The sequence below is a fragment of the Gigantopelta aegis genome, chromosome 14 (genome assembly GCF_016097555.1).
Source record: "Gigantopelta aegis isolate Gae_Host chromosome 14, Gae_host_genome, whole genome shotgun sequence".
Lineage (NCBI taxonomy): Eukaryota > Metazoa > Mollusca > Gastropoda > Neomphalida > Peltospiridae > Gigantopelta > Gigantopelta aegis.
Window position 1 is genome coordinate 2416216 of NC_054712.1, and position 27500 is coordinate 2443715.

The following is a 27500-nucleotide window of genomic DNA, read 5'->3' on the forward strand; positions in this document are numbered from 1 at the left end:
GGACTCGCTCCGGTTCTCGATACCCAACCATTTGCAGATCTCTGAGCCAGGTTCCAGTTAACAGGACATCAGCTTCCTTCCAAAAATTATTATTAGCCATATCTTGACTGAGGGTTAGCACGCAGGTAAAGAAGGTTGAGTTTGGGTGGCAGTTCCATTGTTTCAAGAACAACACAAGTCTCGTTGTTTCAAAGTACAGATCTTTTTCCTGAACAGCATCGTCAAGGTATGAATGCGAATTTCGTTTCTGGAAAGCGTTTGGTGGAAGGAATCCCAGAGTTCCTCCCATTTCCCAGAGAAGACGCTGCGCCCAGTAGCCCCTCCAAATATCACACACTCTGAACGTTGTGGTTGTGGGAATAAGCAAGGCCCACAGTGCGTCATAGAGAAACAGCGTGTTCTGGGAGTTGAAAGGCGAAAAGACGCCTGCTGGTACAACACCAGGGGGAGCCCGCATGTCAAATGTTATATTCAACATCTTCAGCGTCTTCTTCCGAGTCAGTCTGAAAATAGCATCCATATCCGGGTCGCCGTTCACTAGTCCCTGTTGGATGGAAGGAGTTTTCCACGTCTGCAGGATGTAGTTGTAAGAGACGTTGTCTCCGATGGCGTTCAGAGGATAACCTCTCGGCCACAACGTCGGCTGACCGAAATGGCGGTACGGATTGAACAGATGCTCCCCATCAAACATAATACCCGATGTCTGCGGCTGTAGAATAAAGTTTCTTAGAAGGTCAATAGGTCGATTGTCGTCATCGGTTTCGTAAATGACCTTGGCACCTCTCGCAATGGCGTACAGGTATCCGATTGTTTTCCGGGCATAGCTTTCGGTAGGAAGAAGTGCGACACTCTCAAAACCAAGCTGTTGTTGTGTTTCGAGGTCTAGGAAAATACAGTTAGGACTGCTGGAAAAAGAAGAAAAGAAACCAGCATTAAGGTTAAACATGTCCATACAAGAACAACAATGAATTTACTACTTCGATTATCAATTCATTTATATCACACATTGCACAGATATGGTCAGACAGATATAGGTAGATAGATGGATTGTTAACTCAGTAGTGTGGCACTGCATCACCCACAACTACCACTTAAACACTATAAACTACACACGGTGGCACTACATCACCCTCAGCTACCACTTAAACACTATAAACTACACACGGTGGTACTACATCACACTCAACTACCACTTAAACACTATAAACTACACAGGGAGGCACTAGATCACCCACAACTACCACTTAAACACCATAAACTACACAGGGAGGCACTACATCACCCACAACTACCACTTAAACACTATAAACTACACAGGGTGGCACTACATCACCCTCAACTACCACTTAAACACTATAAACTACACAGGGTGGCCCTCAACTACCACTTAAACACTATAAACTACACAGGGTGGCACTACATCGCCCACAACTACCACTTAAACACTATAAACTACACAGGGTGGCACTACATCACCCACAACTACCACTTAAACACTATAAACTACACAGGGTGGCACTACATCACCCACAACTACCACTTAAACACTATAAACTACACAGGGTGGCACTACATCACCCACAACTACCACTTAAACACTATAAACTACACAGGGTGGCACTACATCACCCACAACTACCACTTAAACACTATAAACTCAGTAGGGTGGCACTACATCACCCACAACTACCAGGGTGGCACTCACTACCTCACAACTACCACTTAAACACTATAAACTAACAGGGTGGCACTACATCACCCTCAACTACCACTTAAACACTATAAACTACACAGGGTGGCACTACATCACAACTACCACTTAAACACTATAAACTACACAGGGTGGCACTACATCACCCACAACTACCACTTAAACACTATAAACTACACAGGGTGGCACTACATCACCCTCAACTACCACTTAAACACTATAAACTACACAGGGTGGCACTACATCACCCTCAACTACCACTTAAACACTATAAACTACACAGGGTGGCACTACATCACCCACAACTACCACTTAAACACTATAAACTACACAGGGTGGCACTACATCACCCTCAACTACCACTTAAACACTATAAACTACACAGGGTGGCACTACATCACCCTCAACTACCACTTAAACACTATAAACTACACAGGGTGGCACTACATCACCCTCAACTACCACTTAAACACTATAAACTACACAGGGTGGCACTACATCACCCACAACTACCACTTAAACACTATAAACTACACATGGTGGCACTATATCACCCTCAACTAACACTTAAACACTATAAACTACACAGGGTGGCACTACATCACCCTCAACTACCACTTAAACACTATAAACTACACAGGGTGGCACTACATCACCCTCAACTACCACTTAAACACTATAAACTACACAGGGTGGCACTACATCACAGGGTGGCAACTACCACAACTACTACACAGGGTGGCACTACATCACCCTCAACTACCACTTAAACACTATAAACTCAGTAGGGTGGCACTACATCACCCACAACTACCACTTAAACACTATAAACTACACAGGGTGGCACTACATCACCCTCAACTACCACTTAAACACTATAAACTACACAGGGTGGCACTACATCACCCTCAACTACCACTTAAACACTATAAACTACACAGGGTGGCACTACATCACCCACAACTACCACTTAAACACTATAAACTACACAGGGTGGCACTACATCACCCTCAACTACCACTTAAACACTATAAACTACACAGGGTGGCACTACATCACCCTCAACTACCACTTAAACACTATAAACTACACAGGGTGGCACTACATCACCCTCAACTACCACTTAAACACTATAAACTACACAGGGTGGCACTACATCACCCTCAACTACCACTTAAACACTATAAACTACACAGGGTGGCACTACATCACCCTCAACTACCACTTAAGCACTATAAACTACACAGGGTGGCACTACATCACCCACAACTACCACTTAAACACTATAAACTACACAGGGTGGCACTACATCACCCACAACTACCACTTAAACACTATAAACTCAGTAGGGTGGCACTACATCACCCACAACTATTTGCTGCAAACTATATTTCACTTCTCACTCTTCACTATTTCACTTCTCACTCTTCACTACTTTTACACTATCTTCTCTTATACACCGTGTGAACTACCTCACTTTTTACTGCTTCAGCAATATATTAAACTACACTTGAACTTTTATTTCAGTACTTCCAACTTAATAGACTACATATTCCTATCTCGGAATAATATCACTTATGTCCAAGACACGTTATTTCAATGTTAACTTTTCACAGTAAATACCATAGCACTTCTAGGCTCTCAGTTTATAATTGAAGGCTAACCTATATCTAAATTGCTAATTAATTATATTGCCAAATATAATTATCATGTTTATTGAGAATATTAGTTTATAAGTGAGAATGGCTATCTAATCCCAACTCTTTATTTAAAACCCACACTTTTAGAAAATAATCAAAATGGGTCCCAACCCACCTAATGTACGGGTAAAGCCAGGCTGACGGCCAGCGTTAAACGCTGCCTTTTTATAACTTTTGCTAATCAGCGAAAAATCAGCGTGCTGGTAAAATCAGTGTGCTGAATCAGCGCATTGGGAGGGTATTCACGTGTAAAACAAACAAAATCAGCCGGCAGAAATCAGCGTTGCTAACTATGACCCGCCCCCTGTTTGGCTGGGTAAGGTTAGTCACGCTAAAAGTAGGGCCTACACCCTACTTCCCTATTACTGGTGTAAACTAATACATCAATAAATTATCTAAATAAACATATACAGTAAATTCTAATCTCATTCATGTTCCTACAAAAATAATAATTTAAACTTTGGTTTTCCAAAGTTTAGTTGTATTTACCGCTGAAAAGTTTGACAGCTGTGACCCGGATGTACAATAAATATAATTCTTGAAGGTCACGGACAACTCGGCCATTACCGCAATTTGTAAGTGCGTGAACATATAAACATCATTAAAAATAAAAACATTGTTAAACACTCAGACGTGAGAAGAAACGTCGTGCCACGACATGACATCATTGAAATATGAATTTGGAATGTACATAAGTAATAATTACATCATTTAAAAGGATCGACATTCGCCCAAACGTAATATAAAGGACATAAAAGACATCGTAAGTTGGCGGTTGGTAATACTCTCATACCGGAGTTATATGAGCGCCAGTTTACAATTATATATATATAAAAAAAAAACCGTAACTCACAACAGTATTACTTATAAACATACTGGGTTATTACAATGTGGTTATTTCAACAGGTGGTCGACAAGCATAGAGAGGGGAACCCACTGCCTCCACAACAAAATAGGTCTAATTATAAAGCAGCAAGGGATTTTTTATATGCACTTTCACATACACAGGACAATACATACCACACCCTTTGATATATCAGTCGTGGAGCACTGGTTGGGACGGGTCAAAACCTAATCCACCGACTGCGATCGATCCCAGACTGACCGCACATCAAGCAAATGCTTTACCACTGGACTACGCCCCCCACCCCCACACCCCTCCCCCGCTCCTCAGGGAGACGCAATCCAAGGAAATAACCAAAAACGTTTTAGTATGAAAATTTTGACAAACCTCCAGTGTCGGGGTGTTTTTCTGTCTCCAACGACGACGACTTTCCATCCGGGTATTTTAGCTAGAAACTTGACGTCATCCGTGGGAGAGAAGATGGTCGTCACCACGATCCACTTGTCAAAGGTAGGTCCCAAGCTTGAACTGTTGAATTGTCTACAAAGAAAAGAAAAGGGAATGCTTGTTTAATACATTTCTCAACATATTTGAAAGCGAGGCTGCTTGATATCTAACGTTCTGTTATTTCCAAATAGCGTCTCCACGATACGAGTACTGAGTACTCGGGCACGGGACGAGTCTAGCAAGACTCGAGTCCGTTTACAGGACTCGAGTACCCGTGCAAGGAAGAGCACTCTCATGATTTATTTTTGTTGTTGTTTTTAAAACTTCATTTTGCCATGTGTGCCGCCAGACACATTGTACGGCTATGAGACATGCAGGGTTAACAAAAGTCGAACGTGTGCAATGCTACACAATGGCATGATTCGGCATCCATGTTCGGCGCTGGAATTAAGATGCATAATGCTCTTTATCATCATCAAGTGTAAGTGTCGGGTACTCGGGTCCGGGTCGAATTTGCCACTCGAGTACTCAAGTCCAATAGTTTGGACACGTGGAGGCCTATTTCCAAACCGCGGGTTTGATTGGCACAGCTCTCTTACACTCGTTTAAAGACGAATGCCCTTGTTTCAGGACACTAAGTTTAGTTAATCTACAAACCTGCAACACATATTTGGATATGGCTATAACAGAGAGAAGCTAAAGTCTGTGATGTTTAAACATGGAAATACCGTCAAAAATAACTAGAGCTTGCCTTATAAATCATTAATTCTTAGACGAACGTGCGTTTTTGTTTGTTTTTTCTTTTCTTTTTTTCTTTTTTAAACTAGCGTATGTCTCTTTATAAGAATCATCGCATTGTCTTTTTGCACAGCACTGGAAGATCGTAAGTTGTGAGAGTTTAGTAAATTAGGTCTACAAGTAGCCGTACACCAAATAGTATCTGAGTGGGTCAAAGTTCGAGGTGCACCCAACTTTTCATCACACAGTTAACACTACCAGTCCTGACATTGGTGATAAACGTGAGCGAGTTTGTTGTGATACAGTGTTGGTTAATCTGGACAGTAAATTCATGTAATTTAATTTGAACTAATGTCAGTATACCAACCACCATTGTGTTTAAAACGTGCGGGGTCTTACTAAAAATAGCATGACACTTTTTGTACGGAAGTAGTATTGTCATAGAGACTACCCGTTATGTCTGAAATGACACAAGCCTCAAGAAAATCAACCCTAGGGGCGAGCTTTAGCGAGCTCTAGTAATTGATTTTCCTGAAAACTAGTGCCACAAAAAGAAAACCATCTACAAAAGGACGAGTTCCACAAATATGTTTTAGTTAAAGGGACATTCCCGAGTTTGCAGCAATTTGTAAGATGTTGTCAACTAACAGAAACTTTCTGATGATTGTAATTACATATCAAATATATTTTTCTGCATAAAATATTAGTGGCTGTATATTAAACGTGTTTCTAATCGTTCTAATATTTGTACTAGGTTAAATTACATTTTATTTCTCAAAATAACTTTTTCCGTACGTACGAAATTATTTGAAGACAAAATCCACTTTGGGCTTCTGACAAATATTAAGACGACCAGAAATTCAGTGAATATATAGACACAATCTGATTAAAATTAGCTCTACTGTGTCTATCAGTAGATCTTACAGCATTGCGTGGACTCCCGTGTCCAGGTGACATTTCATCTATAAATAACAATTTAAATATCGATCAATTACACTTCGAACCACATTATGTTAACAACAACCGTCAGCAATGTCTAAACATTGTCCCGAAACACTGCATCGGCCATCCAGGTTATAGAGACTGTGTTTTTTTCTTCTTGGGGACAGGTATGTATGATCTGTTAGACATGGTGGTACAACTTCGGAGTCAAGCACATTCTTTTTGTAGGTTGTTCTTGCAGCACTGTTGTGTTTGTTGTCATATTGCTGGTATCGAACCTTGTGGAGATCATTTCTTCGGGATCTGTACTGAATAGTTTTCTTCCTAGTAGCGTGATACCGGTCTTCACGTTCCCGAGCTTTCAATTCTGCGAGGGCGTGTATTCTTCCAGTCAGTGGGGCTCCCACTAGTTTACATCTTGTAACAGTAGACTTTAGAATTCCTTTGTTGAGCATGTGGGCTGTGCTATGTATTCTTGCTTCAAAGTTGCGATAGAATGTCACTTGTTTCGGATTTGTTCTAGTATAAGCCCGGTTGACACTTTCTACTTTTTGAGTGTTTGTATTTGAGTTTTGTTTTAAGAACTGCAGATTTTGCCGAGTCGAAGTTCTAGACATTTTCTTAACAATTCTTTATCACCTTCTTTCATTTTTAGAACTGAATCTGCAGGTAAATAGGCTGGTTTCCATACCTTGATCCGCCTGCCCGAACACAATGAATGCCTTTGACACAGTGTTGAACAGTTGCCACTCACACAGGCCACGATGGAATCGATGGTGTAAGTAATTTTTCTAGCTATTTTAGAGATATCTCCTGAAAGTTGACGGTGGGCGATGTCAAGTTCGAGGTGACAACGTTGCTTGATGTCGATGACAAAACGTCGCTGTACTTTCTGTCGGTCTGATTTATTTTTCCCCGGAAAGATGTTTCTGCTGAATGAAACTTTCTCAATAGCCTTTTCATGACTTTTAGAAAAATGTCTAGTGTCACGTAAATTCTCAATGGAACCTGTCTGTGCTCGGGTAGCACCGTAAGTAGCATGTGAATCTCCATCAGTCGTGAAATAGCCAATGTTCAGTTTGTCTTCATCCACTTGAAATTCATTCACACATTTTTCTGCATATAAGCCCTCGTTGCCAATGGAATCTGTTGTCTTGAGATTAGCTGTACATTTTCCACTGTGATTTGGACATGTAATTTTCTCTCCTTTAGATCTGAGGATTTCAGCTTTTTTGCAAAGTTTGTTTGCAGTGTATATCCCAATAATTTCCTTTTTAGGTGTTTCGTTCTCAGCAATGGTGTAGACCGCTTGAGTTGCAGACTGCAGGGGTATGCTCGAGTTCCCACCGAAAAGTCTGTTGTTGTAACGGCAGTCTCCCTCGACACTTATCTTGTGATCACTGGTAAAATATTTTAGTTTGTTTAGTCGAACCAAATTAGACCGTCTTTCTTTCATATCCTGTCTGTTTTTGTACACTGTTTTGAATCCAACATAATTGGCTGAATTCTGCATTCCACGCTTTCTTCCAACAGGGATACCAGCTGCGGATAAGGAATTGAGAAATCCTGAAATTCCAACTGATGTATTCATAAGGCCAACATGTATCCCAATATTAGACTGAGCAGCTTTCTGACCTCGTGACTTCTTCGTACAATTTGTGCTTCTTCGATCTAAAATGACACAGCTCACATTTTAAACCTAGGCGCCAACACATACCCCATTGTTGATAGGACTGTTCATCGTACTTCAGATCACCATCACATGTTGGGAAGTTATTTCTATGTTCTCGATAAGATTCATTGAATAGATTGAGCACTTTACCACAATGAAGAAGTTTATAGCCATCTGAGTCTTGATTGGTTTGTTTCAGGAAATCTTCCAAGGCATTGGGAACAGCTGGTTGAGGCCGAAGTAACCGCATATTGTCGTCCCCTGTGAATCGGTGACCACATATGAAGATGCATCTCGACTCGTTGACGGCTTAGCCACTGCATCAAAGTCTTCCCTGGAAAGCCTAGTACACGTAGGTGATTTGGTGGCATTTTGAAGCAGTGTACTTTCTTTTTGGTGATGGAATTTGTGACCAATTAAATATACATTTTCTCTTTTAGGGGGTCTACCCAAAACGGGTTTTTTTCTTGGCGGGGGGTTTCCCCATAATAATTTCTCAATGTCAATATATAAATTTAATTTTCTGTAGTCTGCCCCAGTGTGACAAAAACATGTTCTCACTTTTCAAAATTATCTGACTGACAAATAACCCTGCCTCTGGGAACACATTAGCCAGGTCCGCAGAATACCCCCCACTGAATACTTTATCCTGGTATGCAGTAACAACATGCTCTTGTGTCATGGTGGACGTATGGCTGCTAGTGGTTACCCAATATGCCAAAGATACTCCAAATAGAGCAACAGTTTTGTGATAATTACTGAAGTAATTAGAAAATGTTTCCCACATTCCATAATTTTCAACTTTAAAATCAAATGTAAAAATTGAGGGTGAGGTGGCCTGAAAATACCCCCCTGTATACAGTATGATATTACCAGGTTTAGCAATCAGTCAGACTTGGCCTAAAATAGAAATCTTTATTTAAACAAAACATTTCCAGTGTGTCATACTAATAATTTCCCCCCCATTTTTTACAGGCCAAATCCGACCAATACAGTGACACTCCTGAAAGAGTTATCTCCCCTTGGCCAGTCGTCAACATATAACCAAGTGACTTTCGTGAAGTGCAAAATGTTAGTATTCATGTTGGAGCAATAAAATTTATAAACCGAAAAATATTTTTTGTTCTTAAGGTTGCAGAGAAGTAAATTGACCAATGAACGTCGTGTTGCCCACGAAGATAGTGCTTTTAAAATACACCCCCTATTTGAATAAAATAATTTATGAGTTTGAAAATAGGTAAGAAACTGGATCTTTGCCAGGAATTGCACCTACATTTATGGTGCACAGTTGTGTTGAATGAGATCTCACTTTCCATGAGTGATTTGTACATACCGAGTATGAATACATGGTCGGGGCGGAGAGACTTCCTAGCAGCCGTGAAATGGCAAAATGGGGGAGTGCCTCCAAAAATAAAAGATTATTTCCAGAATTAGGTTGACCAATACCAATAATTATAGTGAATCTACCAATATTGTACTATTGACTTGCTGAATGAAGTAAACAACATGTGATCAAAAATCAGAAATAACATTTAAATAGTAGGATGTGTCTAACATTAAACTTTAAAATATAAAATGTTGAAAATTAAATAATTAAATGCCAGTCTTTCCCGATGTGCGTCAGCTGCAGGCCCCGCAACAACAACAGGCGGAGACGCAAATGGCCGGTCTATTTCCATCTGCGGCGGTGCTGGAACAGAAGGGGCTGCCACTGTCAGTGGAACTGACAGCTTTGCTCCCCCCCCCCCCCTCTTCTAGGGCGCTCCTGGCATGGTCTGCTGTCGAGTAGTGGCAGCGTCGAAGCAGAATGGACCGCCCCTGGCAGTTGAGCCGACGGTTTTGCCCACCCCCCCCACCCCCCACCCCAAGTTGCCCTTGCCGGTCTTGCCCGTGCTGCCTTTGGTCGCCTTCTCCACCTACTAGTCGATCCACGCGGTTTATTGTCACTTTGAAAATGACTTATTCGTTCTATTCACGCGTGAATGGTGAACAGTGAATCATGACATGTAAAACGTGCACTTCTGTGACAAGACAAGAATTTACTTACACTCGGGCCGTTGCACAACGGCATAGGAGGAATATATACATATACAATTTATAACATTCACGTGACAAGATGCTTGATAATAAACATACAATTATAATAATGGCGGATATTACTGTTGTTGAACAACTGCCTACCCCCCCCCCCCCCCCCCCCCGCCAGTTCGGACAAAAACAATAGAGTAATTTGGACAAAATGAGCTGGCCTGAAAAATGTTGACCATGTAATTTCATTCTTCTACCACGAATATTAGTTTTAGCCCATGAAAAAATGCATTGCGATTCGTTTGCAACCCTATATAGCAGCTTGCCAGTAATGCTAATATAAATAAACGTTGTAATCCAGATTCGGGCACTTTTGTTTAATTCGGGCAAAACTCAGCCTGCCCTCTACAAAAAATGGGAGCCCGTACGCCGTAATAATAATAATAATAATAATAATAATAATATTATATAATAATAATAATAAAGATTTTTAAAACCTCAAAAAAGAGAAAAAGAAAGCCGAATTTATTCGGTTCTTTGTGTACCGAATAATGAATACGTATCGCGGATAGCCTGCATTCGGTGCACCGAATACGTGAGTGAATCGTTGCAGCTCCAGAAGGTACTAAGTAAATTAATAATAGATGATTCAATAGTTGTGAGAAAAGCGGACAAAAGTTCCACCATTGTAATTATAGACAAAGAAAATTACATCGCAGGAGTCCATTCCCAGTCTGGAGCTCGAGGCAGTAAGACGTGTTTGTTTCGCTTGTGCACACTGCACGTGCTTTCGTGTGCTCGACTTGGGGATCCTTCATTTCATTGTTTTTGTCAGCGAAATGAAGTTTTCTACTGGGATGTATGCGGCCATTGGAACTGACTGAACGCTGGAACGCTTCTCGTTTCGACAGCCTGCACCACCAGGTTGGATTCTTTTTCAGCGAGATTCCTTGCCTCCACGTCATTTCTCCGGCTATGTCGACTTGTTTTTTTTATGACTCGTATGACGGCCATTCTGCAGAACGCCACGGTTGTTCGCGTTTAGTCTCTACATGTCCGAGCCTGTCATAGCAGCACTGGAAGATTGACCGCCCCACTCTAAGAAGAAATACGAAGCGGGGTCGGCCCCTACTACTCTTTTCTAGACTTAACTTTGCTTTATAGTGATACCATCTCGTATCCTCCGGAGTCGGGCCCGTCCGCACCACTATACCAACTCATGACGACTGGATTATATCCGTCTGATACTCTCTCTCTCTCTCGTTCAGACGGATCCGGCTTCTTAAGATCTGTATTTCAGCACAGGACTACACCTTCAACGTCTAATGACTGTCAATCTAGGGGTTTTCTTGACGGGATGCAACGTATCTCGTCCCTATAAGCTGTGCACCCAAACGGCCTTAACGAGGCCACTCATGTGGACATATAGATCTGACTTTAAACGTTTAGGCCTTCGTTCAAAAATATTTTTTTTTAATTCTATTAACTTTTTTACTAATTGCTATTTTCAAAATTCTGCCCATTTTCAAGTCTACACCCCCCCCCCCCCCCATCCCCCATCCCGAGTCAGTCAGGCCACCGATCTTATCGGAGGCAGGACTCGGGATGGGCGTGTTCGAAACCCTAGTGGTATATGGGCACGTTAAACTAGATATCTATCTATTGCAGGAGTCAACAAACAAATGTTTAAAAAAAAAAAACAGAAACAGACTTACCGAGGCTCGTGTAACAAAAAAATCATTGCAAAATGATACATCAAATACGCAATGATCACGAAATTACCGAGGAGGTATTTAAATGTTTAAAGCACAATTTTACATTCTACCTAAAGTACATAATATTGATGTACCAAGATGTATCTTCTCAACTACTTCTGCTTTCTGAAATCCCCATATCTGACAACCATAAAACAATACACTAGATACACATGTATATGCCACTAAAGGCCAGTTCACATTAGGCCACTTGAGACAGCGATTAGAGGTAGACCCCGAATCGCCAGCCCGATTATAAGTGTGCTACCAATCGCCTGTCTCACATCACGTGACGTGTACTCATCAAATTATACCAAGCTGACGATCACTTTTTTTTTTTTTTTTTCTTTTTTCAGTTTCAGGCAACACCGGACATGCCGGGTACCCCATTTATTTGTCATGAGCCTACCTATTTACATTTAACCAGGTTCTCGTTGAATGGTGTGATAAGGATATACAATGATGTGTTTGTACTTGTATAAAAATACTAAATATATTTATTGCGTGCTTGTGTTTTTGTTTCTTTTAATTCAGTTAGTGTGTGTTGCTATTATTATGTACAAGAAATTAACCTGGTTTGCGGACCTGGCCCCCAAAGCTACAAGCCGGGGAGTTCAGGTCTATGTTCTCTACGTTTTGTGCATTTGCCATTCTTTATCATAGCTTATATGTAATGTCGAAGGCGTCAGTGTTTCAGGAATTATTTTTTTCTGTTGGGCCTTTCTAAGGCGGCAAAGTATTCAATTTCAACCCGTGAATAAACTAAATGTTTGAAAAGTGCCATTTCATTACATGGCTTATCACCCTCTAATAATTTTCTAGTTGTCCAAATTACCCTTATAGCTTTACTCCACAGAAAAATTCCTAAGTTCGATGCCAAAGATCATTGCATATGGGTTCAATCGGAATTTATTGCCAAAATGTTTTTTGAAAATCAGTTCAATTTGCTTAATAAATAGTCTGGGTTTTTTGCAGTGGAAAAAGGCGTGCAGGACTGAGTCCACCCTGTCGCACACAAGGCACTCCGGGGTGCACTCAATCTTCCAGTCATGCAGGTGTTTTCTAACTGCAATTACATTTCGAATTATTTTATAAATTAAATCAGTCATAATTTTCAATTAGGCCAGAATTTAGTGTTTTCCAGACATTTTGCCAGTTTATGGTTTCATTAAAAGCGATCTCCCGTCTGGTTTTAAACGATGCATCTTTGTAAGTTCGTGATAACAAGACTGTGTATATGTTTTTAGTTGTCGTTTCTGTAACGTCTTTATTCGTATCACCTACGATGATATGAAAGATGGCGTCCAAGTCACCATCGAACGGTGTCCATAATAAATGTCTCGGAAAGTTGTCGTGTAGGTATTTTATAGGGGGGCACTAAATTTTATAAATAATTTTTAACATACTATAAAGATTAAATCTTGATCTTTTCAGGGCCGTACCCTGATCAAAATCCTAGTTGGGGGGGGGGGGGGGGGTCTACTTTTTATATATAAAACAAATTGTGACTTGTCCAAGAACGCGGAACCTTTTAGAAGTCCGAGGCATGATTTCCTGACATGAATTACTAAAAAAAAAAAGGACAAGATTCTCAGGGGGGGGGGGCAGCTGCCCCCCCCCCCCCCCGGAGGGTACGGCCCTGACATATATCTGGAAAACGAAGGCATACGTTTCATGGTGGAACGTGAAATCGACATCAATCATGACTGTTTCGAAAGCAAGAAGAAACGCTACGAAGTAAAAAGCATGTCCCAAGATGCCATCGTAAAAACATGAAGACTTTATTATGGAAGTTATTTAAAGACACGTACTCCCGCTTCCTCGCGTATATGCATTACTTTGACAAAGGCCCCAACACGAGGAATATATATATATATATATATTTATCCCTCGAGGAAGTAATGGCTGACCCCCACCCAGGCGTCAGCAGAGAAGTATCTATAATTAACAGAACACAAGATATGCAAACAAACTAGCTAAAATATGCGGAGAAACGTCAGTTCACAAAACAAGATAATCTTTTAATAAATATAGCTATTTTTTTAATAATGGTGCATTACATAATGACAGCATACCTTTCATTTTAAAAACGCTAGGATTAATTCTATAATATTGTTTCCATGGTATGCCATTACGTTTGTTTTGTGGAAGGAAGTAGTTTTAGTGTTCTTTTTTTCCTTATCTTTGTCTGTCTTTTAAAAAAAGAAAAAAGTTTGTATGTTGGTGGTTTACGCCATAGCTATTGTGACTCTTTATCGCCTGATTACTTTGTATGTTTTATTGATGATTTTAGAATGTTTGTGTCTGGAAAACGAAGGCATACGTTTCATGGTGGAACGTGAAATCGACATCAATCATGACTGTTTCGAAAGCAAGAAGAAACGCTACGAAGTAAAAAGCATGTCCCAAGATGCCATCGTAAAAACATGAAGACTTTATTATGGAAGTTATTTAAAGACACGTACTCCCGCTTCCTCGCGTATATGCATTACTTTGACAAAGGCCCCAACACGAGGAATATATATATATATATATTTATCCCTCGAGGAAGTAATGGCTGACCCCCACCCAGGCGTCAGCAGAGAAGTATCTATAATTAACAGAACACAAGATATGCAAACAAACTAGCTAAAATATGCGGAGAAACGTCAGTTCACAAGACAAGATAATCTTTTAATAAATATAGCTATTTTTTTTAATAATGGTGCATTACATAATGACAGCATACCTTTCATTTTAAAAACGCTAGGATTAATTCTATAATATTGTTTTATATATTTTCTTCTAATGTTTTCAATATGATCATTTTTACAATTAAATAAATAATGGTATTCATCTCCAATATCGGTATTACAAAGTTTGCATATTCTATTTTCTCTAGGAACTTTAAACCATCTACCAGTTTCGATTGGTAATCTTAAATTTGACGTACGCAATTTAGTTATCCAGCATCTATTTTGATTCGATAATCTCCACAAATAGGTTTCGAAATAAAATTCTGTTTTTAAATAATGTATAAAATTGACCCCTAGAATAGTTTGTAATTTCCGAGAACCACTATTGTATAAATTGATCACAGAGGTTTTGTTTTAATTCTTGTTTATACGATTTGAAATCATTATTTTGATTCATATAGATGTACTCCATTCCCGAGTTATCGAAAATACTTTTTATGAATTTCAAACATTTAAATTGATTTCCTTCACCACTGTTTAAAGAGAACATTAATTTATATAAAATACTACTAAATTTATTTTCGTCTTTAACCAGTTTACTCCAAAATGACACCATTCGTACTTTTACTTGTATTTCTAAAGGGAACCTTCCTAATTCTCCATATACCATAAAATTTGGGGTACATTTTTTTACCTTTAAAATCCGTTTGCAAAACTGGAGATGAATTTTTTCTATTATTTGTAAATTTTCATAACCCCAAATTTCTGATCCATATAATAAAATCGGTTCAACCATTGAATCAAAAAGTTTTAATTGTATATGAACTGGTATGCTATTGTTCCGTATTTTTGAGCTTGGTCTACAAGATGTTGCTTTGCATTTAGAAAAAGTCCCATTACATTTAAAACAAATTCCTAAATAACAGTAATAATCAACAATTTCCAATCGTTCATCTTGCAGCATAAATTCAACATTATACCTCGATTTTCTCTTGCTAAAAATCACAACTTTTGTTTTACTCACATTAATGCTAAGATTCCAAGAGTTACAACAGTCATTAAATATATCTAAAGCATATTGCATACCTTCAGGAGTTTCGGAGAAAATTACAGTATCATCTGCATACGAAAATTTCAATAAATATATGTAATTTGTTTTAGCAATTTTCTTTATATATACGTGTGGATAATTCGGAACAAAATTGATTGCAACCCACCATTCACATTCGCATGCAATTAGTGGTGGTGTTTTAACGTATTTACCACAGACACATACTCTGTTTCCATGGTATGCCATTACGTTTGTTTTGTGGAAGGAAGTAGTTTTAGTGTTCTTTTTTTCCTTATCTTTGTCTGTCTTTTAAAAAAAGAAAAAAGTTTGTATGTTGGTGGTTTACGCCATAGCTATTGTGACTCTTTATCGCCTGATTACTCTGTATGTTTTATTGATGATTTTAGAATGTTTGTGTTGATAGACAATTTACCCATAACAACCAAAAGCCGTTATGTTTTTCGTACTGAAGTGTCGTTAAATAATACGTCTGATTCTTTTTTTCAGTTCAGTTCAATTCGTAGGCATAATCAATTAAAAAAAAAAACACAAAAAAAACCCACACACACACAAAACAACAACACAAAAACAAAAACAATACCGGAAGCAATAGTAATACTGGAGAAAATATTTTAAAAATATTTGTAAGAACCGCGGAACACGGTCGTTGATTTGATTTCGTTTTATTTATACATATTTTTGTGCTTATATCCAATTAAGGTTCAAGCACGCTGTCCTGGGCACACACCTAATCTATCTGGGCTGTCTCTCCAGGACAGAAGGTTAGTGGTTAGTTGTTAGTGGTTAATGAGAGGGAAGCTGGCGCAGTGGCCTTACACCTACCCACTGAGTAGCTAAACTCGCTCTAGGTGGGAGCCGGTTCCGGGCTGTTAACCCAGTACTGTACGTACCAAGGGCCCATCTCACGAAACATCGTAAGTTTACGTCTGTTACTAGCAGTTATACCGGTTTGGCGTCTATTTTACGCAGAAAATTACATCATTACGGAAGCTGGAGTATTTTACGGACAAAAGAAAATGAAATGTGTGTTCTTCAAACTATATTTGTTGAACTATAATAGTAATAAGAATTGTTGGTTTTGTCGTAGATTTACGTTTACGTACAAAACTAGGCAAAATTTTCCACTTAATGGTGTATGGGATGAATCTATCCTTCAGTGTCCAAATGTACTGACTTAGCCAGGGCCGTACCCTGACCAAAATCCATGGGGGGGGGGGGGGGGGGGGGGGGGGCCACTAAATTTTATAAATAATTTTTAACATACTATAAAGATTAAATCTTGACCTTTTCAGGGCCGTACCCTGATCAAAATCCTAGTTGGGGGGGGGGGGGGGGGGGTCACTACTTTTTATATATAAAACAAATTGTGACTTGTCTAAGAACGCGGAACCTTTTAGAAGTCCGGGGTATGATTTCCTGACATGAATTACTAAAAAAAAAAAGGACAAGATTCTCAGTCACACTGAGTCACACCAGCTTCTTTCAGGCCAGAAATAAACTGCCCTGAGATTAAAATGCGGTCAGGTCAGGTCAGATCATAGGGTTTTACGTGCACATTCAGAACAAGCTGTCGTCCATGACAGGAAAGGTGGGGGGAGGGGAGAGGAGGGAGAAATGCGGTCGATGCGCGAGTATGTTTTGTATGCTTTACTGTGGTATATGTAAGAGGTTCTGTCAGGGTATAGATATCTGTATGCATCTTGTAATGGCCTCAGACTAGAGTTATCGACCTATTTGGTTGTCCAAAATACGGAAACTAATGCGAGAAAATATAGTTTTCTTGTGATGTGATTAATGGCTGGGGAGCTGCTTAGTATACTGGATTGTTACACTGGGTTTGACAGGTAAGAGGATGCAGTTAGTGAATATGTGTACTTGGTTTACACTGGATACTGCATAATGTCCCCCAGAGCACATTGAAGTCATGCAAAATTTGTGTAAAATGCAGAGAAATGGGTGTGATTCGGTCCCTTAGCCCACGTGTGTTTGTTTACATTGATATAACGCGGAAAAGAGCTGGACAACAGATGTCGTCCTTTCGAGTGTTCAATGGGCCCAGGCAGGTAATGTTTCCCGTGAAATGCTAATGGCCTGGTGAAATTAATAAAAGTGCTACAGCCACTGGGGCTACATGAGAATACATAGTGAAATTAATTGTGGTCTGAGGCCTAATGCGTGTTCGTCTATTATTTTGTTTAATTCGTTAACCCCTACAGTGCCCCTAAGCTCCTGTTTCTTCGTATCCTGTCCGGTGAAGCGTTACATTGTCTACACAGTTGAAGTCGCCACAAAGAATGGGGTTTGTCACGGTTCCGTTGGTCATTTGTCGTAATAAAGTAGTTTACACAGCTTGCAATGACTCAGCCCTTTGGCATGGGTTCACTGGATAATACAGATTCACTATGTTAAATACCGCTTTTAAATTGGCAAAGTAAACTTATAACTCGCCCTTCTGTATCTGTAAGACCCGCCTGCTACCGATTTGATTGGGCTGCTGGTGCTCTCTTGCACCTGCCAGTGCAGGCGGTCCCTCCTCTCCCCTCCCCACACCTTTCCTGTCGTGGATGGAGCGTGCGCTACAACAGCTTGTTCAGAATGTGCACGTAAAACTCTATGACATGATATGACATATCTTTAAGAGTATTAATTACTTTTATTTCTAACCCTTTTCTAAATAAAATAGCTACATCTCATTTTCGACCTACATTGCATGAATTTATGAAAAATTTCCCTTTAAATTCTTTGAATAAATCTTTGATGTTATCTTTATCATTAAAATGCGTTTCTTGTAAACAAATAATATCTACTTTTTCTTTATTTAATTGCTTAAGATTATGGGCTAGCTTTGTATCGCTATTCACAAAGCCGTTTACGTTTAGTGTGCCAATTTTCAAATGGGTGCTGATTGCTGCCAACATTTCAACATATAATGATGATAATAAACAAACACATGAAACAACAACACATAGTCAAACATATGTACAGTACTTTTACACACAGGTCCTGTCTCGGGGACCCCAGTACACACCAAGTCAGTCACTAGCCCTGGCCTAACAGGCCGCAGGGTGGGGTGGTGGCCGGAGTCGTCTCCATGGTAACACAGAAAACACACATGAAAACAAAATGAACACAATACACACAACACTGGTACAAGCACGGTTAACATGGGTACACTTAGGAACAACACATTTCCACACGAACACACAGAAAAACACAATTCAACTCCAACGATGAAAACGAAAACACAGCACAATTCACGAATGAACACAGAAACAGAAAAACACACACTGAACAAACACAAAATGAAAACATGTATCTTTAACTCTGGTCGCATAGCGAAAGGGATGTCCAGGGCCTGGTCCATATCGTTACCGTAGGCTAATCGTCGGACTTGAAGTCAGATGTAGATTATTACGGTTTTAAAAAAACCGGTCACGGCCGGTGTCTCATTAACATGCACGATAATTCATTAATATACAAATGAAAGTCAAGAGTTTGTTTTGTTTAACGACATCACTAGAGTACATTGATTTATTAATCATCGGTTATTGGATGTCAAACATTTGGTATTTTTTACATATGCATGTATTCTAAGAGAGGAAACACGTTAAATCCCACAGACAAGATAGCACATACCACGGCCTTTGACATACCAGTCGTGGTGCACTTGCTGAAACAAGAAGTAGAACATCATGGGGCGATGTCTCGGACAACGTGAACGCCAGCTGACCACGTTGAAAGAGTTGGGTGCTGCGATATAAGAAGACTGGGCCAGGAACTCCCAAATATCTTGGTCACATATCGGTCGCGGCGCCCGCGCGACTCCTAAAACAGGCCAAAAAGGGCTTTTCCGCGAGGCGTCCGGTCGGACGCTGCCCGATTTCTACAGGCTCCGCTGCCATTTTTAGGCGTCGCCCGAACCCCGCGGGCGTAAAAACCTGACTCCCAAATCTGCGATTTTAGGTCGTGGCAATTCCGTAGATACGTTGCTAGGGTCTCGCCCGGCGGCCTGCCGGAAACCGACCGGTGATCTGGCGACCGCCTGAAGATTTTGACGAAAATTATTGGGAAAAAATCCGGCAGGCGCCGTGTAATTTTCACGGGCCCCTCACGGCCACCCTACGATAGCCTCACGGCCCCCTCGCGGATCCCGGGCGATTTGTCCCCCCCCCCCCCCCCCCCCACCTATTAAAATTATGTAGTGAGCAATGTTCATTATTTAATGCTATATTTGAATATCACCTATTTGTTTTCAACATTATATTTTAATATAAAATGAATGAATGAATGTTAACGACACCTCAACACGAAAAATACATCGACTATTGGGTGTCAAACTATAGTAAATACATCGGCTATTGGGTGTCAAACTATGGTAAATGCAAAATAATGTGATGATATATATTTTAATATAAATCTATGAAATAAAACCAGTAGCTTGTTATATCCCATTTTAACGTTCACTTGATTCATTACCCGACTAATATTTAACCATAAATACAATTATTGAATATGTTTTGACAATATCTTAACAATAAATAACACTCTATATTATAGCAGATTGGTCCCCGAACACACAATTCATTTTTTGGCGATCCAAATCTACCTTATAGCAGGTTTCTTCTTGAGAAGTGGACGCCTTTTACTGACGTTGTATATATTGGACGTCTAACTGACGTACACAATTGAGGGAACAACAGCGACGACTTTGCGAATCTTTGTCAGTGTACAACGACTGCGGTGACACCATATTGTCAAACTAATCGCTAAGTATGGTGACCCGACAACAACACCTTGGTAAGACTGACTCAAAAGGACATTAAGGAATGTTTTACGACGATTATATTTCTTTATTGATTTAAAAGCTGTTCGCATAATGACGTAAACGACGCTGTGCTGTGCAAATTTAATCAAAGCTCTCCGCTGTGTACAACAATGTTCAGCCTGGGTGTCGTCTCGTCTAGAAATTTGTTTTGTTTAACGACACCACTGGAGCACCTTGATTCATTAATCATCGGCACGTAGTCATCAGAGGAAACCTGCTACATGTCTTCTAATGCAGCAGAGGATCTTTTATACGCACCATCCCACAGACAGGATGACACATACCACGGCTTTTGATATACCAGTCGTGGTGCACTGGCTGGAATGAGAAATAGCCAAATGGGGCCATCGACGGGGATCGACCCCAAACCGACCGCGCATCAAGCGAGTGCTTTACCACTGGGCTACGTTCCGCCCCTCATCTAGTTTAGATCATCTATAGTCCGTCCCATCATTCTATGAAAATTATTTTTTGATAAATAATTTCAGTTAGGTTTGACGTAAGACGAAAAGTAAACGTGTTTTGAAAATAACATAAAAGTACTATCTTTGTGTGCAATTTACAAATCAATTGGCTCATAAATAAATAAATTGTAGTAAATTAAATAGCATGAAAAAAGGTGTTCTCTGTGGGACAGACTTTAGTCTAGATTAACCGAGAACGGGGTGGATACCAAAAGAAATTCCAATACAAATTGAACGAGGTGGAGACCAAAAGACAGTCCAATAAAAATTGAACGGGGTGGAGACCAAAAGAAATTCCAATACAAATTGAACGGGGTGGAGACTAAAAGACAGTCCAATAAAAATTGAACGGGGTGGAGACCAAAAGAAATTCCAATAAAAAATGAACGGGGTGGAGACCAAAAGAAATTCCAATAAAAATTGAACGGGGTGGAGACCAAAAGACATTCCAATAAAAATTGAACGGGGTGAAGACCAAAAGAACTTCGACTTAAAATTGAACGGGGTGGAGACCAAAAGAAATTCCAATAAAAAATGAACGGGGTGGAGACCAAAAGAAATCCCAATAAAAATTGAACGGGGTGGAGACCAAAAGAAATTCCAATAAAAAATGAACGGGGTGGAGACCAAAAGAAATTCGACTTAAAATTGAACGGGATGGAGACCAAAAAAAATTTCCAATACAAATTGAATGGGTTGGAGACCAAAAGAAATTTGACTTAAAATTGAACGGGGTGGAGACCAAAAGACATTTGACTTATGAAATTCTACTTCATCTAATACCACTGTGTTAACGAGCACTGTGCTTGAAACATGTAGTGTGAATGTGTAAAAACAAAGTAATAAAATGTTATGCGAAACCAGGGCTGTTGTAAAAACATCTGGTTATATTGAAAATAAGGTTCCATTTTATTTAGTTAATTCTTTGAGGTAAGGGTTGTATATAGTGGGTTTTTTAATAAAAACACCCCACAAACGTTACCATGGTCGCTTATGGGATTTTATTTGGTATAGGAGAACATTAAGATGACTTAAATAAAGTGACATACTTGACAGCTGTGGTGGCAGCAGTACTCATGGCGCGTGCCACCGGTGGGGAAGGATATGCTAACCTTTCAGCAGTACTCATGGCGCGTGCCACCGGTGAGGAAGGATATGCTAACCTTTCAGCAGTACTCATGGCGCGTGTCACCGGTGGAGAAGGATATGCTAACCTTTCAGCAGTACTCATGGCGCGTGCCACCGGTGAGGAAGGATATGCTAACCTTTCGCCAACACCTGATATCATCACTGGTACGACAGTGGTTCACAAATGCATGACATCATAACTATATTTATTCCAATGAGCTATGTCCTATGTTAGTTTTGATTTAGTAAAACTAGTCTGGGAGAGGTAGTCCTCGTGTGATCGGTGCAGGAAGGATCTATTTAGGCTATAGTAAAACTAGTCTGGGAGATTTTAGTCCTCGTTTGATCGGTGCAGGAAGGATGTATTTAGAATTGTCCAGTAAAGGATCTCCTCGAGAGTGGCTGTCCTCCTTTTTTGTCATTTAGGCTATAGATTCGAAAAACCATCTTAGCGCTACGATATCGTAAAACCGCCGTACGAAATTGCGCCATTATGACATACGTCATAGTTTTACGATATAGCTTGGATTTTAGTGCTAAATCACCATATGGGCAGACAGTAGTTAAGCACTTAAGGTGATCTCAGAGCTAAGATCGCTTCTTAAAGGCACTCGGTCACAGATTTATTGGGCCTTATTTCTCTAAATATGGATTATAAATGGAATTACATTCATTTGGAATACCAAACTTCTCTGTTGTATCAAGCAAAATAGTTTAATTGAACCAAGATTGAGGGAATCCCATGACAACCAGTGAGCAGCTTCATTTTTTTAAAAATTGGAACTCTTTTATAAGGAGTTTAAAACGTACGACAGAACCGAGTAGTGATGAGGCTATATATACGACAACCATGTATTATACCCTTGAACTTTATATACACGACCGCCGTGTATAGAGACGTAAAGGCACTCACTCAGCCACAGATGGTTGACCTAATTAATGACCTAACAAAGTATTATATGGAAATATATACATTTGATTTGTCGCTAAAAGTACTTTATTTAACCGTCTACATAACTACCACAACCCACTTATTGTTGATATTTTAGCAACAGAAGCATTTTAAACGCCGACAAACCCGAACAGTTAGACCTTTGCATGTACAGGTAAATTTATCGTTAGTTGTACGCGAACAATTTTTCTGCAAAATATACCATAACCCCATGGGGAATTACAGCCGGCTTAGAATAGGACTTGTGACATTTTTAAAGAATACTGTGAACTAGACAGTTTTATATACGAAGTGGTTATACATACGACGGCCGTGTATATATCCCCCACTAACGACGGCTGGCTATATACACAGCAAAAATGTATATAAGCGGTAAATAAGTATTTGATTGATCCATATTACCGAACCACATGAAACAGAAGGAATACATACAGACATTGCGTCGTCTGTACAGGGGAGGTGGGGGAGAGGGGGGTGGGGGTAAATATGAATATAGCGGACCCTTTTGTGCACGTTTTTCATAGACAACAACCGTATATGAATATTGCCTCTGCAGTAATAATAATAATAATAATAATAATAATAATAATATTATAATATTATTATATTATTATTATTATTATTATTATATTATTATTATTATTATTATGTCTCGACCCCTCCCCCTGTAAACTTTGCTCGCCTCAATCTAGAACCCTGCACATGCGCCTGCTATTTATTCTTTTATTTCAGTGTATTCGCTGTTATTTTGTCATAAAATAATATAAACAAACAAACAAACAACCTGACAGCAAATTTACTCAGTGGACCGCAAATCTGCTTAGTTCATGGACTTGTTTCTCCTGCCTAGAATGCACTTTTTATAAGTTTGTTTGTTCTTGCTACGTCCCTCCCCAAATTTGCGATGTCGTCCAGCAAAACAACCGATATACGTTCCGACTCCGTCCATGATGACTGCCACTGATAACGCGTGGCTATTAAAACTAAATGTGCGATGTCGTCCAGTAAAACAACCGATATACGTGCCGGCTCCGTCCATGATGACTGCCACTGTTAACACGTGGCCATTAAAACTAAATGTGCGATGTCGTCCAGTAAAACAACCGATATACGTTCCGACTCCGTCCATGATGACTGCCACTGTTAACGCGTGGCCATTAAAACTAAATTTGCGATGTCGTCCTGCAAAGAAGACTAAGTGTATGTTTTGACAATATTTCAATAATAAATGCATTCTACCTTATAGCAGGTTTCTTCTCGAAGACTAAGTGTATGTTTTGACAACATTTCAATAATAAATACATCTAAGCTTATAACAGATTTCTTCTCGACGACTAAGTGTATGTTTTGACAATATTTCAATAATAAATGCACTCTACCTTATAGCAGGTTTCTTCTCGAAGAATGAATGCCATTTACTGGCGTTGTTCATATTGGACATCAGATTGACGTATGCAAACGACAACACCACGCCGACGACAACGCAAATGTAGACCACGCGAACCTTTGTCATTGCACGTTTACTGCGGTGGCAACAGGTAATGTTGTAAAACCACACGACACTCAACCTCCTTGTAATGCAACGTTGAGAACAAGCTTAATTCCCACACGGAAGGTATTTAAGAACGAGTATATTTTTACTTTGACAGCTGCTCGCATACTAAAGAAAAAGGGCACGACGTAGACCAATGAAAAATGCTCGTTTGGGGTGCGGTCGGGTATACAATCGATCCTCACTATGACAAGTGAGAGAGAGAGAGAGAGGGATGGGGAGGGTGTGTGTGGTCTATAATAATTACAAATACACAAACAAATGCAAAGTTATCCCGTCAACGTGTTTTGGGCCCCCTCTATTAGAAAACCCTAGACCCGCGTCTGTTTCATAAACCTAGATTGTAGTGCTAATGTAAAATAGATTACATTTATATGAATAGAAGGACGGAGACGTCGTTGTATAGTCAGTTTTAATATTCAGATTTTATTGTGTTGTGAGTTCATAGAATTTCAGTATTTGTTGTGGATTTATTTTGTTTTGGCTAGCTTACATTAAATCTAGCTGCCATTTATTTATTCAATCATTTGTTAAATTTACGTTGTAAGTTCTGTTAGCTTAATACGTTTTTATATTTATAACATTTATATTGATATTTTTTAATTCTTTGCTGAAAGGAGTTGTTATACACAATGAATAGGCCTACCACGTGTGACTATCAATATTGGCGTTCCTTAGTCCATTAAGTGTTCACTTTCTGCCACTGCGCGTGCTGTAACCTCACTGCGCGTGCTGTAACCTCACCGTGGTGCAGGGGTGTAACATTCTCTTTGAGAATGTCCAATACAGCACAAATTGAAATTTTGAGTAAAAGTCAGTATCTTTCTGTGATATTTGTATTTTTGCACAGTTCTTTACACTGTTTTTATTTAAATCTTGAATTTTTATATTGATGTTGATCATCACCTTATTTGTTTGCATTACCATAGTTTGACATCCAATAGCCGATGTATTTTTCGTGCTGGGGTGTCGTTAAACATTCATTCATTCATTCATTCATTCATGTGTTCACTTTCTGGATACCAACATGGCATTTGAAACAAAGTTGTCTCTTGGTATACTATTTGAAAATCCACCGAGACCCATTTTGGGTCTCGCTCAGACGGTAGTAGTAATTTTGTGGAAATGATTTTAAGACATATTTCATGAACCCCTTTACCGCTTTTGAGAAATAAAAGACAATATTATATGTTCTGATGGGCTAGGAATCTTAATGTAAACAAATATTGCGGATCTACTAAACAGAATTGAAGACATCGATCAAAACCCAATACAATTTTACTAAAATCAAAGAATTTTCACTTTAAAATCAGATTATCATCTTCAAAATTACTTTCTGATAAATAAAACCTCAGTCGGCGTGAGGCCCTTGCAAAGACACAACTGTGTACATGGCAAAGTCCAGTCCCTCTTGCAATGACAGCTGCGGCAGCAAAGTGGGGAAGTCTTACACCCGCACTTCACGAGAGCACTGCATGCCTCAGACATTGGTGTCAGCTCTGACCACACGGGTAGCCACTTTCCATCTTCAAGCTTCCATGGGCTTGGGGCACAAATGTAATGTAAGCTAACCAAAACAAAATAATTTGTGCTCCAAGCTGTGATGGGCTAGGGGCACAAATAAGATTGTCTGTGGATCTCAACCAGATACTTGCTTAGAATACACACCTCATAGTGTGCTCATGCAGCGATGCCTGTAAAAACAGTTCATTTTTTTATGTTAGGTATCGTTTTTAGCTACAAAATGTATGCCACTGACGCATATGAATGGAATATATTTACATGCAATAATTGAATTAGTCTTTGTGAAAATAGGAACATATTCATTATTCACATTAGAGCTTTAATACTTATACACTGTTATCACTTATCAAGTAAAGTTTGTATTATGCCATACTTATGACTTCCATATTTGCTGAAATATACTTACTGAAGCTGGAAGTAGTTTATCAAATGAATATGCTGGAAATAGCTGTTCCCGGAGATGCTTCACTGAGGAGAGGTTTGCTGTGCGATCATAGAGGATACACATGTATCGTTCAAGTGTATTCTATTGTTCTGCATCTGGATTCACAAATGGAACAATTTGGAAAGTGCTTGTTACATCTGGAAAGGCTTTCCAAGCTTGAAATGCCGTCTTCTTCCCTTTACCTTCAAATTGTGAAGTTGTGTATGAACCACTGAATGCATGGAAGAAGGGTAGAGATTTTGCTTTAGCAGGTCCAAGGTGTGTTGCAATAGCTCGGATATCAAACCATTTCATATGACTACCACTTCCAAAAGCCACATACAGTTTCACCTCAGAATTCACCTCAGAATTCACCTCACATATAGATGTCACGTTAGCCACAAGCATTACAACAACATCGGTGTCGACGGTGTTTACTGTAATAGTCTTGGCACCAGAAGATGCAGCATGCAAGACATGAACAGCAATTCGAGTATCAGCCTCTTCATGGTGACACACTTCCATGTGTCTGTTTGATCCCCTGGAAATGACATTTTGCCCTTGAGTTATAAACACAGGTACTTCGATACTCTTAACAGTTTCGGATAACAGATGCAATAATTCAGTTTTGTTGTTTCAATTCTTCATAAAATCGCTGAAATTTGCAGGCAGTGGCATATGCGATTCAACTTTTCTTCTCTTCCCTTCATCCCGCTTTTCTCTGGTGCTATTCTTCGAGCTATCCTCACGATATACATCCCACACAATGTCAACTCTGTTATATGTCTTAAGCTTACGTAGTATCCAAGGAATGAAGACTTGTATGCTATATTCTCCAAAGGTTGTTGAACTTCCACGTCTGGGCTATCATATATTGCAGCATCTTCTTGTAATGGTTCTTCTGAGCTATCTTGCTGCAATTCTTGTAGAAGGTCAGACTTGGCATTTGGCAGACGGATCTTATAGTTCTTTGACAGAGACGGTGGATACTTGTATGTCAGTATCTCGAACTTGGCATGTGACAAAACATTTACTCGTCAATGAAACG

At 39.6% G+C, this 27500-nt stretch overlaps 1 protein-coding gene across 1 annotated transcript in view; it reads right to left on the reverse strand.

The window, feature by feature from the left end:
- LOC121388386 (probable glycosyltransferase STELLO1) overlaps positions 1-24603 on the reverse strand; it is a 49663-nt gene extending 25060 nt beyond the window's left edge. The window contains exons 1-3 of the mRNA XM_041519688.1: positions 24332-24603; positions 4643-4795; positions 5-905 (exon numbers count right to left, since the gene is read on the reverse strand). Of these exons, the coding sequence (XP_041375622.1) occupies positions 5-905; positions 4643-4795; positions 24332-24465 (1188 nt within the window). The 5' untranslated portion in view covers positions 24466-24603. The remainder of the gene's footprint in view (positions 1-4; positions 906-4642; positions 4796-24331) is intronic.
- Between the last annotated feature and the right edge of the window lie 2897 nt (positions 24604-27500).